This window comes from Convolutriloba macropyga, chromosome 8, assembly GCF_964194025.1.
Source record: "Convolutriloba macropyga chromosome 8, txConMacr16.3, whole genome shotgun sequence".
Classification (NCBI taxonomy): Eukaryota; Metazoa; Xenacoelomorpha; order Acoela; family Convolutidae; genus Convolutriloba; species Convolutriloba macropyga.
The window spans coordinates 57440140-57456534 of record NC_134475.1 but is presented as its reverse complement, the minus strand read 5'-3'; the positions used below and the strand labels follow the sequence as shown (position 1 = coordinate 57456534).

Genomic DNA, 16395 nt, shown 5'->3' with positions numbered 1-16395 from the left:
AGCCCATCATTAATATCGGAAAAAATTTTGAACTATGATTATCTTCAACTCGACCAAAATTGATCTTGGTCCTGTTCCCTCTGTATCAAAACAAAAAATGTATAAAATACGACCGAAAAAGTTAATTTGACCAAAAAGTCATTATGTCGAAGTTAAATGATGAATTTTGGATACTTCGAGTTATATTACCAAAAAACATTATGTACCAACTGAAAGCGTTAGATAATTCTTTTAAAAGCTCTCTAGATAGCGATTTAGAAATTTGATTAATTAGACTCAGTCATAAGTCTATAAGAAAATCAAATCAGACTCAGCCATAAGGGTTCAAAAAGAACATCAAGTGCTTGAAAATTTCAAGAATTGATTAAAAACTTACAAAAACAATTTGTGGGAGCTTTAAAGACCATAAGTTTTACTCATCAAACACAATATTGTTTCATTTGACTTTATCTGATTATAAAAGAACCTCCGATTAATTGCGCCGTTTTTTGCGCTTTTCTGTACAAGGGTAAAAAGAATTATGTATTTTATAGATTTGACAGTGCCCGTTTGGATAATACCGCTCTCGCAAACGCTTTCATCCTCCTCAATCTACCTCGTATTTAACGACACCTCACCCATTAACAACACCATCATAACTTACACTCTTTTCCGAGATGGAGTGCTGTCTGTGGACTCTGAGAACAATGGAACTTCTTTGTCCATTACTGACGATACTGGACTACAGGCTGGCACAGTGTACGAGTATGAAGTGATGGCCAATGTTAATGGGGAGACAACTGAACGATCAGACAAACTTCAAATATGCACAAGTATAGCTTTTATTATGAGATTCCGTTTCTCATCTTCTTCTAATCTGTTTAATAATTTATTGGATTTTTCCACTTGTGTCCCCAGTAAATTATGCAGCCCCCACCCCGCTTTACAGAGCACGAGCCATGACACAGTATATAATCATGTACAAATATGGCACGTGGGTGGACATAAAAAGCACCCTCTAAGCTGAGGGGGGCACAAACGGAAAAGATCAATTTTCTTAATCGTACATTTCCAGTGTCATGTTATATAAAGCTGATATCGGAATTCAAGTGCTTTTCATTATACAAGCTAAGTTAGGATTTCTGAGGTTTTCTCCAGGCGTTATAAAAAACATAAAATTTTATGACACAATGACCGGTTCAATATAGGTTTTAAAATATTTTGCCAAAAAACTGATGCAAAGTGAAATGATTTGGCATAAGCAATTAAAGAATAGACAGTTTCACAGGATTTATTACCTAACTGACTTTCTGAAAGGGACCTTCTAAAACTCATTGCAAAATAGACTTCATAAAGGAAAACTTTCATAATTGTCCTTTTTTTGTTAGCATGAATGCATATCAATCGCATTCAACATCAGATTCACAGACAACCAGATTAATTCCACAGTTTTTTTATTGATTTTTTTTATTGATCAGATCCAGACCCTCCTCAACTTGCAATGCACGAGAACAGAATAGCTAGCAGTATGGATATAACATGGACAGCACCATCTGCTGGGTCTGTGAGTGGGTACTACTTGAGTGACAACCTCGGAAACAATTATGTCAAACTCAATCAGTCTAAATACAGGTAGCGATAATTCGATTACAAATGCATGCATTATCCAGAGAGCTAAAATGTTAGCTATAATGTTCAAAAGACAATATGCAAGGTTGAACTCAATGGCTTTAATAAACTTATAATGGAAATAGAAACTGCGTTTAGAGAAACTGAAATTATTTATGAAATGCTCTACTTCACAACTGAAATAGGTTTTTAATAATGAAAATTGCAGTTCAGCGCAAAAAACATCTCCGACATAAGTCCAACGAATTTTGAACAAAATATAGAAATCAAAACAAAAAAATTTGAATTTTTTCTAAAAAATACATAACCGCTGTCAAGAAAAAAATAAGTGGTTAAAATTATTTTTTTTAAGGATTCCTACATTTTTTCCAAATTTTTTTACAGTATTATTCCTGAAATCTTGTCCTGTATTTTTTTGAACAATGAAAATCTCTCTTTTTAGCATGTGAAGGTGGGTTGAACAGAAGAAATAATTATTTAGATTTTTTCCAACGATGAGAGTTGCCGAAGCAGCCATTTGGCTTGAAATCTTTTTGGCTAGAACTTGTTTGGATCAGAAATGTTTGGGATATTCCTGGCACTTTTTTTGGCTGTGGCATTTATTCTGTTTCGAATTGCTCAGAGTTGCTTTTCAAAGTGTTCAGAATTGCTTTTACGCTTCTGTACAGCTATGCTAGTTTTCACAGTTAAGGCTTTAAAATTATTACTAAAAAGTTGACTTTTTGTTGTTTGCAGCTATGGTTCATTGAGTGCAGTGGAGAGCTATCAATTGAATATCAGTTTGCAGTCTTACTTGGAGTGTAATGTGAGTGGGGAGTCAATTCCCCGGGAACTACTGAGTGACGTTGTCTACAATATCTCGCTTGAGATTCCTCAATGTAAGAACATTAGATCACAAGTTATTAACAGGAATTTACTTCAAGTATCAGAGTTCTTACAGAAAATAGCACAGGTTGAGATCCTAGACCAAAGTGACCACTGATCAGAGGTCACCATGGCATCGGAGGCCTGATCAGATGTCATTTCGGGCTGTGACCCAACCTGGGAAGCACTGCGGAATACAACTAAACAGTCAAGTTCGAAAACCGCTGGGCAAACAGCGTCACGTTGGCAAAAATGATTGGAATGAATAAACTTTTCTCTTGCAGTTGTGATTATTGTTGAGGATAGGAGGAAGTGTGCACTTTTGATTAGGGCAATATACACAATAGACAAACCCAGGTGTGGGTTACAATAACTCACAAAGTCACAATGAAGGTTCAAATTTAAACTGCAGATCACTAGGCAAACCATTTGGTTTTCGAATTCAGAATTAAAAAATTTATATCACCCTACTGATTCTCTTTTTTTTCAGACTTGGAAGCACCTCATTGGCTACCCGCTCTCTCCTTGACCCTATCTTCCTCCGCAATTTACCTAGAGTGGAATGCGTCCACCAATCCACTGGGCACAATCTACACAGTCTACAGGGACTCTGTTCCACTTTCAGACTCTGAGAATAATTCAACCAACACATCCTTTACAGATGACAATGGGTTGCAACCCGGTACTATGTATCAATATACTGTCACGGCAACTTTGGGGGGAGAGACAACTTCTCAGTCAGAAGTTCTGGAGATTTGCACAAGTAATTGATCTAGTTATTTATCTTATATTCGAATCAAAAGACAAATATGTAAATTGAAATCGGACCATTTAGATCCAAGGCTATAAACAATTCCCTAAAAACTATAAATACCTTTTTATGCTGTCAAAAAAAATTTTACTGTAAGGTGGGTGTCCTAAACAGAGTACAAAGAGCTTGTTGTGCATCAGAACATGTTTGGCTTTAGCCTAGAATGATTTTCCTGATCTTCTGAACTGCACAAATTTTTTTTGAGTTACGTTGTCAACACTGTTTATATTGGCAATTAATAGCGCTTTCTTTGTCCTGACAAAAAGAGGCTTTGGTAGTTATAAATCTTCAAAACGGCACTCTATTTTCAATTTTAATTCAAAAATTTCGAGAAAATAGATTTTAAATACATTTATTTTAATGTTGTTGTGCAGCTCCACAAGGTTCCAAACAAACCCAGTTGAAAATTTGACCAAAAAACCATAAAAAGGGATCATTTTCGATTGGTATTTTTAGGGAAAATCGGTCAAAGCCCTTATGTTTTTTTGACCGGCTTGAGCGTTTTTGACCGTTTTTTCGACATAAGAATGTACATTTTTTGAACGTTTTCTTGGGAGAGGACCGCCATTTTTGAGCCATTTTTAAAACTTAAAAATCACCGCTTCTGACCGTATGTTCAGAGAAACACCGTTTTTCAGTTTTTTTTTAATTACGAAAAGAGTGTTTTGAGCGTTTCTTAAACGTAAGAAAGAAACCTGTTTAAACTTAACTGAAGGATTTAACTGTTTTTTTCTAGGAGATAACTGTTTCCACCGTTAATTTTTCAACCGAGTTGAAAAATTAAAGGAAACTTAATAAAATTAGCTAATGGTTGCTAAAAGAAAAATTAACTGAAAGAAGTTTCAACGCCTTCAACTCTATTGTTCCATAATTTTTATAAACATTGACTCGATATAAAATTGTGTTAGCTATGCCGTAAAACTTTGTAAATTTTGCGAATCTCAATGCATTCACCGCTATCCTTATATTTATTTTGCAAATTTTTCTGCTAAAAAACTCAATGAATTTGACGGTATTTTTTTTTTGTAAGACAGGTGATTCATAGCTGTGATTGCTTTTGACTATTCTCAACTCGTTTATCGCTATTTTTAATTTTTGTCTTTGCAAAATTATTTTAATCCAGGTTAAATAATCAGTATTGGTGATTATTAGCGCGGAACTTTGTCTGCGTTAAAATCAAACAAAAAAACTGTCAAAAAATTTCAAAAAAGTAGTATCAAGAGCGACAGTCCCCTAAAAAAGCGTTCGAATATGGCGGTATCCTAAAATAACGTAAGAAAACGATCATTTTATAAATTAACCGATCAAAAACGATCGACACAATAAAAAGAATCATTTCCTGAAACTATCGGTGAAAAACGCTCAACAACGATTCCAAATGGTCATTTCCCACATCAATCTGACCGTTTTGATCGGTCTTTTCAGCTGGAAAAATAAATTGCACGTAATACGCATTTACCGAGCAAGCGGCAAGAAATATAAAAAACAACACATAAATTGTAAATTGTAGCCGAAGTGCAACATGAAGGCAGTTGGTAGAACCAGTTATCAGAGACTTAGCAATTTTGAATGTCTGCAATTTTTAAGGACCTAACGCTTTCAGATAGAAAATGAGATTTGCTAAGAGATTGTAACAATAATAACAGATTTCACGATTCAGCGGAACATTTTTTAGTTGTTCTTAAGGTGTTATTGAATGATAAGTATTCAGCTATAGTTTCATTAAAGACAAATAATTGGTCCAATTTTTCAGTAAATTAAGAAAATTAAAAAGTACAGACATTGTTTTATTTCAACTACGGCTAATGTCAATATTTATATCCTTTTGGTTTGTTACAGCTTTCATTTCTAATTTTTAAAGGCAGTTTGAACAGATATGTCTAAAGGTATTATATAATATGCGTTTTTTCACAAAATTGCAGTCGCATTAATTCTGTTTAGTCTAATTCAATCACTGGACGAATAAATCAAAATAAAATACGCAGAAAAAATGAATTATTATCAAAAATAATTACTTTTTCCTTTTGTTACCTGTGGAACCTAAAATAGCTTTTAATACAATGCTCAAATGATTCCTTGTTCGCTTGAAAATTCACACCACATTATAAAATTATTGAATTTTGTAAAGATTATTGTTTTTTTTTATTTGTCGAAAGCAAAGTCGTCTAAAATTCATTATGATTGTCATTTTTCAATAATTTGTTGTTCAATTTATTATTTAGAAAAATGACTATGTTGTTTCTTCGTGATGCTTCATGCAAAATTTTAAAGTGAAGCAGGCGGTCAGTACAGCACATAATGACTTGACAATCATATCCAAAAATACACTTTTTGGCACACAGTAGATATCGGTATTTTTCATTTTATTCAATTTTTTTTAATAAAACAATATCTGTCTTTCAAATAATTGTGAGCACAAAATGTTTGCGAAAAATGTACCAAATCTAGTTTTTTTATGGCTTTCGACTAAACAACAAAAAATTGAAGGAGTTAGGGGTTCATTTTGACTGAAGTCCTATATTAGCAGCATAACGGGAGTTGTTTTCAATGCGAACTTCACTTGATAGTTGTACCAATGTTTTTAAGACCCAGGTAGGTTGTGCTCCCAGAGAGTTATCAGATAGTCCCAGACTAGATTGTTTTTGATAAGATCGTGTCCAGTCCACAGTCAAATCTACGTATGTTCGATATCTTTTGAGGTGTGCTCAGGTGTGCGTTCATTTCTGTCTGATGAGAAGTTGCTTCGGTTGGGCACTTTTTGTTTTGATTATTAGCTGCTCGATCTAACTCTTCAGAGAAGAAAGAAAAACCTCAAATATCAGTCCTTCCAGTAGTTTTGAAATCAGTGTTTCAAGATATTACCAACTTTTTAAGTGTAATAGTTTATTTCGAGTGTGAGTCAATAACAACACCTAAATGTGCCCCAAAATTAGATATAAGCCGCGCAGCCTAAATTCCAATGAATATATTTAAAAATATTGTTTGTTTAGCATGCTCCAGCACTAATCTATTCTGTATTAATCTCCTGAATGTCTCAGTTTTGTAATATAACTGCCGACTAAAGATTTAATCGTAGTTAAACATCGAGTGAAAAGGTCTGGAAAATTAAAGTATTTTTTTTCTCAGAAAAAGATACTACAATTTTCCAGACCTCTTCACTCGATTTTTAATTACTGTTAAGTCCTTAGTCGGCAGTTACATTACAAAGCCTCATCTTTTTAAAATAGAATGGTCGAACTCTCTTAAAATTTGATTTCTGTTTCAGACCCTGATCCACCTAGTTCTTTGGCACTGGAAAACAGAACTATCAATGGGGCTGTAATCAAGTGGTCTGCTCCAGGCGTTGGGTCTGTGTCTGGATACTACATTGGAGACGACAGAGGAAACAGCAATTTGAAAGTGACGTCACCAAGTAACAGGTATCATATATGAGCTGCCAAACAGCTCCTCTTCTGTACCGTCATTGTGAATTTTTCAACAAGAGACGGGCAACTTTTAGACATAGACTTGACTCGAGTTGCTTTCTTATACAAACATTTTTACTAGTCATACTAAGACATGAATGTTTTAAATGCTTGTTCGATTTATTTTGGATCGTAAAAGTAAACAAAACGGTTTGTATGACACTAGACATCATGCTTGTATGACTACCAAAAGGCAACTTCGAAGTGTTTTTTGTATAGTCTTTATGTAAAATTTTCTTACGAATTTGGTTGAGCAGTATTCCGCATAAGCTCGGCAATGCTTTTTAATCACTATATACATGAAAGAATGGTTTGATCTACATATGAAAGAATTCTCAATTAATCATTTTTTGCTCTTGGGTGACGAGTAAAAAAACATGATACTCGCTTTTGAAATGTAGTAGGTCATTAATAAACTTTGGATCTGTTTCAGCTACAACTCATTAGACGCTTCGCAGAGTTATCAGCTGAATGTTAGTCTCCAGTCTTACTTGGAGTGCAATGTGACAGGGGAGTCTACCACAAGAGAACTTTTGATTGGGGTGATTTACAACGACTCATTACTTATTCCCGAATGTATGCTCATTTTTGGACTTTTTAAAAAGGACAAATATTAGCCGTTATAACCCAAGTGATTCTGGAAATTTTATCGTGTAAGAGCAGATAAGATAATTATCAGATCTTAAAAGATAATAATTCATTTTTGCTGAATCCCGGGTCGAATGTCTTCCCTGGAATCCTCCCATTTTGTTGCAAGAGTGGGCGGTAATTTGTCTATGGGGGAAAATTGATGTAAGAGTGTGGGGTATTTTGTTCATAGGGGTAAAATGATGTGAGAGTTAGGCTGTAATGGGAGGACTTTTGAGGAAAAACCCCTTGACTAAAATTGCATGTAAGAGTGGGCTGCAATGGGCTGCAATGGTAGGACTTTTGAGCAAAACCCCCTGACCAAAATTGCATGTAAGAGTGGGCTGCAATAGGCTGCAATGGGAGGTTTTTTTGAGGAATTGCCACCCCTGACTAAAATTTCCATGTAAGAGTGGGCAGCTAAGGGTACAGAGGTTGTGAGCTCAAGACTGGCAGTCTTCAAGTATGGGGGCTAAAACAATGTAAGATTGAGAGGGTAAAATGATGTAAGAGTTTAGCCGCCACGGGGGTAAAATAGTGTAAAAGTGAGGGGGTAATAAGTTCAGAGGGAGTAAAATGATATCAGAGTGGGGCTGCAATGGGAGGATTTTTTTTAGGAAAATGCAGCTCAAAACGTTTACGTCTTTTTGGTCCTTTTTGGGTCTGTCAAGAGGGTAAAATGATGTAAGAGTTTGGGGTAATGGAGAAATTACACGTGAACTCTTACATCAATTTACCCCTCTTGGCAGACCAAAAAGATGGAAAAGTGGGGGTTATTTTTTCGTTTACCCCCTCACTTTTAAACCATTTTACCCCCGTTGGAAGAATAATGCAGCCCAAAAGGACGTAATAGTTTTGAGCTGCATTTTTTAAAAAAGTTTTTCTCTTGCATCCCCACTCTTACATCAATTTGGGAGGAAAAATTTGACCCGGGATTGTTATCTTATGAGATCTGGTGTGTTTTTTAATCAGATTTTACAATGTAATAATTTAATTTTGCTGAGTTTTTATCATCTAAGGTCTGAGAAAAATCTTATCGGATTTTACACGATAAAAGTGAACGTACGGCAGAGGTTTTATCTAGAAAGATCCGATAAGACACGTTTTAATGGTTTCATTATAACCTTATGGTGTTGTCAAGTTCCTACGAATCTAAAAAAATAATCGGTCAACTATTCAATTATGAAACAAAAAAATGTTTCTTGAATCTATTTTGGCGGCATTTTTATTGTGAGGCTTATCTAGGTACCATGTCTAAACCTAGCTTAGCAGTCCAAAATAGTTTTGTTCTTTTAAGAAAATTTTTCAGCCTAATTTGATAATCACCACTTCAGAGAAACCCCCTGGCACTCGGAATTTTTTTTTCACTATATCTTATAAGTCTCAAAAGACAATATAAATTATGTTTCTCTTCGTTGATTCGACATTTAAGTGTTGAAGGCTGTAGTTTTTTGGCTACTGCTCGAAGGCAACTCCAAATTCTCTTCAAAGAAGAACATGCCATAAAACAATTTTTATCATAAAAGATCTGAAAAATTTCTTATCAACGAGATGGGTTATAGCTTTCCGAATGTTAATCTTACGAGATCTTATAAGATCTTACACGATAAAAATTTTTTTCAGGCGGAAGTTTAATCGTTTAAGATCTTATAAGGCAGAAATTTTATATTGTAAGATCTGACAAAAGTAAAATTTTATCGTGTAAGGTGTTATCAAACCGGATAATAAATTTTTATTGTGTGAGACCTTATAATTTGTCTTACAAAGTCTTAGTCAGGAGACGCATAATCTTATAAGAACTTATAAGACAATTTTGTAAGAAATTTGTAAGATCTTCAGGATAAAAATTCTCAAATACCTGGGGATGTTATTGTTGTTTATAGACGTTATAATTTCTTATAATAGCCATGGCGGTTGTCCATGAAAGGTTACCTATGAAAGGGACAATATCGGAAAAAAAACAGTATTGTAAATTTGATGTTAAAAAGAATTTCGAATGAGTAAATGATCAAAGTTAAATTTTAAAAGTTATCAGTCACAAACTTCAGCTAATCAACAGCTCCATCTCTAGTATTATGCTGTATAGATGTCTTCATTTACCACCACAGCCTGAAAAAAAGAGGCTGATTCATAAAGTGGGAGAGGTCTAATTAATTGAGAACCGATTTCGCTTTCCAATCGATTCACCTTTCCTACAGTTGAGCGGAAAAGTTTCCAAAAAAATTTAGCAGAATTTATTCTCTCTGCTATTTTCTAGAAAACGAGGCTACAAAATTTGTGCTGACTATTCCGTCTAGAAACCTTATTTTGCTGGTGTACCTTGATATTTGTAATTTTTTCGAGGAAATCTTGAACATCCAGAGTTTTGTACGATTTTCCAGAAAAAATGACGTAAAACAAAAAGTCATGATCAAATAAATGAAGTCAGGACAGCAATATTGGCATGAAATAGGAATTTCACTAACACTAAGAGCTGTTATAATCGTTCAAAACTTTACAACCTAGATTAGTAAAGCTTGTTTTTATTATAGCCACTGATTTTCGACAGTTCAAAATTTTTTCCATGCTTCGGCTGTATTAAGAAGGCACCACTTGTCCTTAGCAAACTGTTCTTTTTTAAATCGGAATTCTTTGGTGATTTTTCTTATAGATCTATCAATGCCCGTATGGATGCCTACATTGAGTACAACAGTCTCATCCACTGCAATATATCTCCAATTCAACGATTCAAACCCACTGGGAACAACATACACAATATTCAGAGATGGAATCGTATCTCCGGATGGTGATAACAACTCTACTTATAACTTTATGACGGATGATACCGGACTACAGCCTGGATCTGTTTATAATTACACTGTGGTTGCATTCATCGGACAGGAATCCACCGCAGAATCTGATGTCATGCAAATTTGTACAGGTTACAAATTACATTTTAAAAAATTAATTCTTTTTTTTTATATTCGGCTCAAAGAAAACAAGGGATGGGACCCAGATTGAGATCTTCGTTCAAAATAACTTAGGAAATTACACATTGAGATTTAGTGATACAAATGCAGATGGAGTTCTGTTTCGTTAAGGCCATGTGGATTGCAAAATGGAGCAAGAAAATCGTTACGAGTCCAGAACGAGTCCTTGAAAGTCTATAAAGAACCTCTCATCTATTTTCAAAGCCCAATGGCAAAGTTCTGCTTCGACAAAAAGAAGATAGGTTTTTTCAGATATGCTGATGGAAACATCATTTATAAATTTCAGCTCCTGATATACCTCAAATGGTCGCCTTTGAAAGCAGAACAGAGCAGGAAGCGTCTTTTGTCATTACTGGGCCGACAGTTGGGTCAACATCTGGCTACTACCTGACGGACAACATGGGAAACAGTTTCACCAAAATATCGCAAGCCAACTTCAGGTTCGAACAGTTGCGTTTAATATAATTTGATTGGTTATTAATTTTCTTGAAAAACATTTGATTAGCCAAAATACGAAGTCAGAAAGCATCATGGTTGCAGCAGTGACAAGTTAAAGATGCATTACCGTTCCTCTCCACAGTTTTTCCTCAAAAATACTTAAGTTCACAGTTATACAAGAGAGGTAGGGAAGATAAATTTTGCAGCCCGATTCAGAAACAAACTTACCCCCAAAGCGACTGTTATATTTTTCTTATTGTTTCCAACCTAATTTAACTCAAACTTGTAGATTACGCTACGTTCATCTGATTTTACAAGTAACAAATTATCAAATTCTCTCACTTCCATAAAAAAATTAAATTACTTCAAAAATATGTTTTCATTAATGCCAACGTAAAGACAATATGACTTGAGGAAGATTTTACAGCCGCCTCAAAGTGTTTCTCGAGTGAAATCGATCGAATAGTTACGAATTGATGCATTTAAACAGAGTGTGATACATCATAAATTAATTTAGAGCAGTAAACTTATCATACGATGTACTTAATTTATTTAGGGTATCTATTCCTGAGGGGCATGTGCATAAGTCATTATTATTTCACATGCTAGTCTGTTGCTCCCATTTTCCCACAGCGGGAATTTAGTGTTCACATTTTGTTATGACTTCTGGAATACCAGTTGCCTGAATCTTCATTCTCTTTTGTTTTGCACCTCGTGTACAGTTGCTCAATTTAACTTATCCTTCACTAACTGTCTTTACGAATCGAGTAAAGTAGACGAATAATTAATAAGCAATTCGCTAAGCGAATTCACTCAGAATTTGTGCAAAGCGCATTCGCCGCGCAAGTCAGAACATAAGCTTAATTGCAACTCGCAACTCAAGTTTAAGTACGCAATTCCACTTGCGTACGACATGGCGCAGCCAGCAGGTCAAAAGCGGACCCCACTTGGTATTGAACCTTTTTGGGACAAGCCTAGTACAGACCCTCCATTAAAATGGGAAAAGTGGCAGATGCAGGCCAAGTTAGCTCTTCTTGCGAAGGAAAACATTACATTAGACACTTTATTGGAACCGAAACCCGAAACAGTACAACTACCACGTGAACCTATCTACAAAGATACGATAACAGGATCATCGGCACAATCGGAGAGGGAAAGATTGGCGAGGAATGCTCAATCAAAAATGAACTGGGAGAATCGGTGTCAGAGACAATTGGAGATAGGAATAATGTGTGGAGACAAACCATGGGCACAGGCCGACCGAAAGACTGTGTCAATGCTATACCTCAGTTTGGGCACAGAAGGACGCCGAATCGTGTGTAGTCGAAACCCACATCTCAAGATGGACAGTTTAACAACTGCAGAACTCTGGACAATCATGGAATCAGCCTTCATTCGTCAACGCAATATAACATTTGATAGGTACGTTCTTCTCACCACAAAGCAGACAAGAGGAGAATCTATCGAACACTTCTTTGGAAAATTGAAAGAACTTTCTGAAAATTGCGATCTCGGGAGTGAAGAGGACACTCTCATCAGAGATCTATTCATCGCGAATATGCTAGATACGGAAATTCAACGGGAATTGTTGCGAGAAACACTAGAACCAGTCCAAGCGTTACGTTTGGCCATAAACATGGAATTAGGTCAAAGAAATCAACTACAAATTACAAACTCACAATCTGCCCCGCAAGTTAACGCAGTAATTCCCCAACGTCCTTTTCGACCACCTAATCAACGGCCAACTACATCTAACTTTACCCGACCATCAAATCAACTATGTAGAAACTGTGGTCTAACCTGGACAGCAAACCATAAAGTTAAGTGCATTGCAAGAGGCAAGACTTGCAATAATTGTGGTCTCCAAAATCACTTTTCGCGAGTGTGCAGGAAACCAAAGTCACCAACAAATAGACCTAACCGATCCAATGTTAATTCTGTTGAAGAAACTCCAATTGACCAAACGGTAAACGCCATAGAAAATGTGGATTATAACCCGCAATGCGAATCAGACTACGATAGCTCAGATGATAATATGGTCGCTAGCATCGCAAGTAACGCAATACAGATCGAGCCAAAGAACACCACCCTACAAATCGGTAATACCCATGTTGGACTTCTCATCGATTCAGGCAGTGTATGCAGTATTTTACCCGAGTCTCTTGCTTCGGAGATTGTGGAAAATTCCCCTCTTGCTCGTTGGTTGATGATAGCGCCTCCTCAGGAACTTAAAACATTTTCAAACGAACCCATACACGTGATGGGTATGATACAGGCACCAATTGAAAGCAATGGATGGCGTCTTGAAGAATCTGAATTTGTAGTGGTCCGTGATGGACTAAAACCACTAGTGGGCAGAGACTTGTTTGACGCCCTCGGAATATCAGTAACTCAAATTCCCAAAAATGAAGGTAGTATGGTCAACACTATCACAACTCAATGTCCACTTAAAACACGTATTGCAAAACAATTCCCTCAACTTATTACACGAATTGGTCGCTCCAAAATACACATTGTTAAATCTAAATTCCACCGAAATTTTCAGCCAAAACATCAAAAGGGCAGACGAGTACCTATTAATTTACAAGAACGAGTAAATAATGAAATTAAAAAAAATTCTAGAAGAGGAACATATAGAAAAACTAAATAACTGTTCTGACTAATATTTTATTTCACCTATTGTAATAACAGTTAAACGAGACCAAAACCATAAAGTGAGCATTAGATTCTAAAACTCTTAACAAAGCAATACACAAAAACAAATATCAGATGCCAAATATTGAAACACTTATGGACTCCATATCACAAATAATAACAAACTACAAAACACAACCTGCAGAACAAATATACTTCTCTACTATAGATCTTAAATATGCATACAGCCAACTAAATTTGCATCCTGAAACTGCTAAACACTGTAATTTTAATATCGTAAGTGGTGACATGACAGGCACAAATCGATTCAAGACGGGATTTTATGGTCTTACAGATATGCCTGCCGAGTTTCAGAAGGCAATGGATTACACCTTGATTGGCCTTAAAAATACATTTTGCTTCTTAGATGACATCTTAATTGTAAGTAAAGGTTCTGAAGATGATCATTTCCAACTTGTGTTAGACTGTCTTAAAAAATTGGACGCAGATAATCTTCGAATTAACCTTCCCAAATGCCACTTTGCGAAGCAACAAATTTCCTGGTTAGGATATAATATAACTCAATCTGGAATATCGCCACTCGAATCTAAAACATCATCTATTATGTCATTACAACCACCTAATACACTTAGAAAATTACGCTCAGTCCACTATTAGTAAATTTATTCCAAATCTAGCTCAAATTTGCCATCCTTTAAGACCCCTACTTCGTAAGTCAACTAAATACATTTGGACCGACAATCATACACTACATTTTAATGCCATAAAAACTCGCATAGCAAATCATACAGAAAACATTCACTATAATCCCCAACTTGAAACGCGAATCAAATGTGATGCATCTCGCTCCGGATTGGGAGCAGCACTAGAACAACTGACAGCTGACGGTTGGAAGCCGATTTTTTTTGCATCAAGATTTTTAAATAGTAGTGAAGAACGTCATAGCATTAACGAACTAGAACTTCTTGGGGTAGTCTGGTCCATAGAAAATTTTAAAAATTATTTATATGGTAAAGAATTCACTGTTATCACTGATCAGCGCGGATTACTTTCTATTTTAAAAGAACATCGATCAAATAAAAGTTATAATAGTAGGTTATCACGTTGGGTTGATCGCCTTTTACCTTATCAATTCTCAATAGAACATCTACCTGGTGCTAAAATGGGACTAGTTGACTACTTATCCCGAAACCCATATCAACCAGCAAAAAGTGTTTCTAAATATGATGAGGAACTTCTAGTCGCCACATTATCAAGCATACAGTCTGACGCTCAATTACTTCAACAAAAACACAACCTCTCTGCACATTCACTTCATAAATTATATATTGATGTCGATGGTGAAAATCAAAATTCCACCGCACATACAACACAAGTTTTCACCATAAATTACGTAACACCAAATCCGCAAACTAAAATTTACGATCTACTCGCTCCGCGAAACAATAGTTCAAAATTCTGTTCCAAACAAACTTCTAATTCAGACACATATTCCGCCCAGCGTGTACACTTAACAGATATTAATTCAAATCTCGCCCCGCGAAACAATAGTTCAAAATTCTGTACAAAACAAAGCTCCAATTTAGACATAAGTTTCGCCCAGCATGTACGCTTAACAAATAATAGTTTTAATCTCGCGGCGCGAGAATACAACTCTAATGTAAACTCTTTTAAATCCAACCATCCGTATAGTACACACGCTTCGCAAGTACATTTAACAAATAATACTGAATCACGCGCGGATCAAAAACATAACTTATTTCTCCATTCCACTAATAGTATTAATTGCACTACTGCACATGATCAGCGAGTACATTCAAATCAAAATGATTCTGTATTCGCTCACACATATCCTTCTTCAAAAGTTAATTCATCTAATTTAAGTAATACCACTTCGGATCCCGCATCGCGAGTATGCTTTTCTTTTAACAAATTAACACCAGCCCTGCATAATACTTTATTAATTACTCAAAAGACTAGAATGCATTCCTCAGATGCCTCTTTTGCAAAGCAAGTTACTAAATACCCAATCCATTCCAAATTTGCGTCACATAGTCTACCATTTACAACTAATCCTGTTCAAATTGAGACTCAAATTCTTGTAAATACAAGCAAAGCGTCACCCGCTTACCAAAATACTCCAAAATTTACTCCATTAAGTCATTCTCACTTGTCAATCAAAAATCAGCCTCAAATTCCTCCCTTTTTTAGTAAGCCACATTCAAATACCTTAAATAACTCACGTGCTCAATTAACAAACAACAATCAAGTGCTTTTTGCCCAAACTCAACCTGAAATTTAGTTGTCTTCTTCTTCGTCAATTAATTTAATTGAAAAACTCCATCCTCATCAACAATGAGTAAACAAACTTCATCATTGAAAGGAAAATCAATCTCTTCACGAACAACCAGAGCTTCGCCCCGCGTGTCATTCACTGACAATGCAACCACAAGCACGCCACGAAGATCCTCCTCGCATTCAAATTTAAGCACCCCACTAACGGATAGTCCCCAAGTAATGTCTTTTGAACGAGTAGTGGGGAAAGTTTTTAGCAAAGGCCTAATTGCTTCACTCACAAGCAAGGATGCAGTACTGAAAGAGGTTCGGGACTGCATAATTCGGGGAGATGAAGAAAGACTAAAGGCCCTCAATCGGGACCTTCATGTGAATGGCGAGTGTGTTTGCATGGACGAGAAGGGGGCCATCCCGAATGCACTCAAAGATGCCCTCATTGACGATCTACATGCGAGTCATCCAGGTAGCTGGTGGATGGTATGTATGGCTCAGCACTGCTGGTGGCCATACATGAATCGTGATTTGCTTGTCAAAGCAATAGAGTGCAAATCTTGCACTGCCATCGGTAAAAACTTAAAACCTGTCATTCCCGCAAAACAATTTGAAGCACATACACCATGTATAGTTCCAAACCAAGAAATACAAATAGATTTTGCAGGGCCCA

General features: G+C 35.9%; 1 protein-coding gene across 1 annotated transcript in view; it reads left to right on the top strand.

Moving 5' to 3' along the window:
• LOC142344851 (fibronectin-like) overlaps nt 1–16395 on the top strand; it is a 110886-nt gene that overhangs the window by 71799 nt on the left and 22692 nt on the right. Inside the window, exons 9-16 of the mRNA XM_075396873.1 lie at nt 534–812; nt 1458–1611; nt 2344–2486; nt 2963–3235; nt 6549–6702; nt 7181–7323; nt 10025–10294; nt 10630–10783. Coding sequence (XP_075252988.1) covers nt 534–812; nt 1458–1611; nt 2344–2486; nt 2963–3235; nt 6549–6702; nt 7181–7323; nt 10025–10294; nt 10630–10783 — 1570 coding nt within the window. The remainder of the gene's footprint in view (nt 1–533; nt 813–1457; nt 1612–2343; nt 2487–2962; nt 3236–6548; nt 6703–7180; nt 7324–10024; nt 10295–10629; nt 10784–16395) is intronic.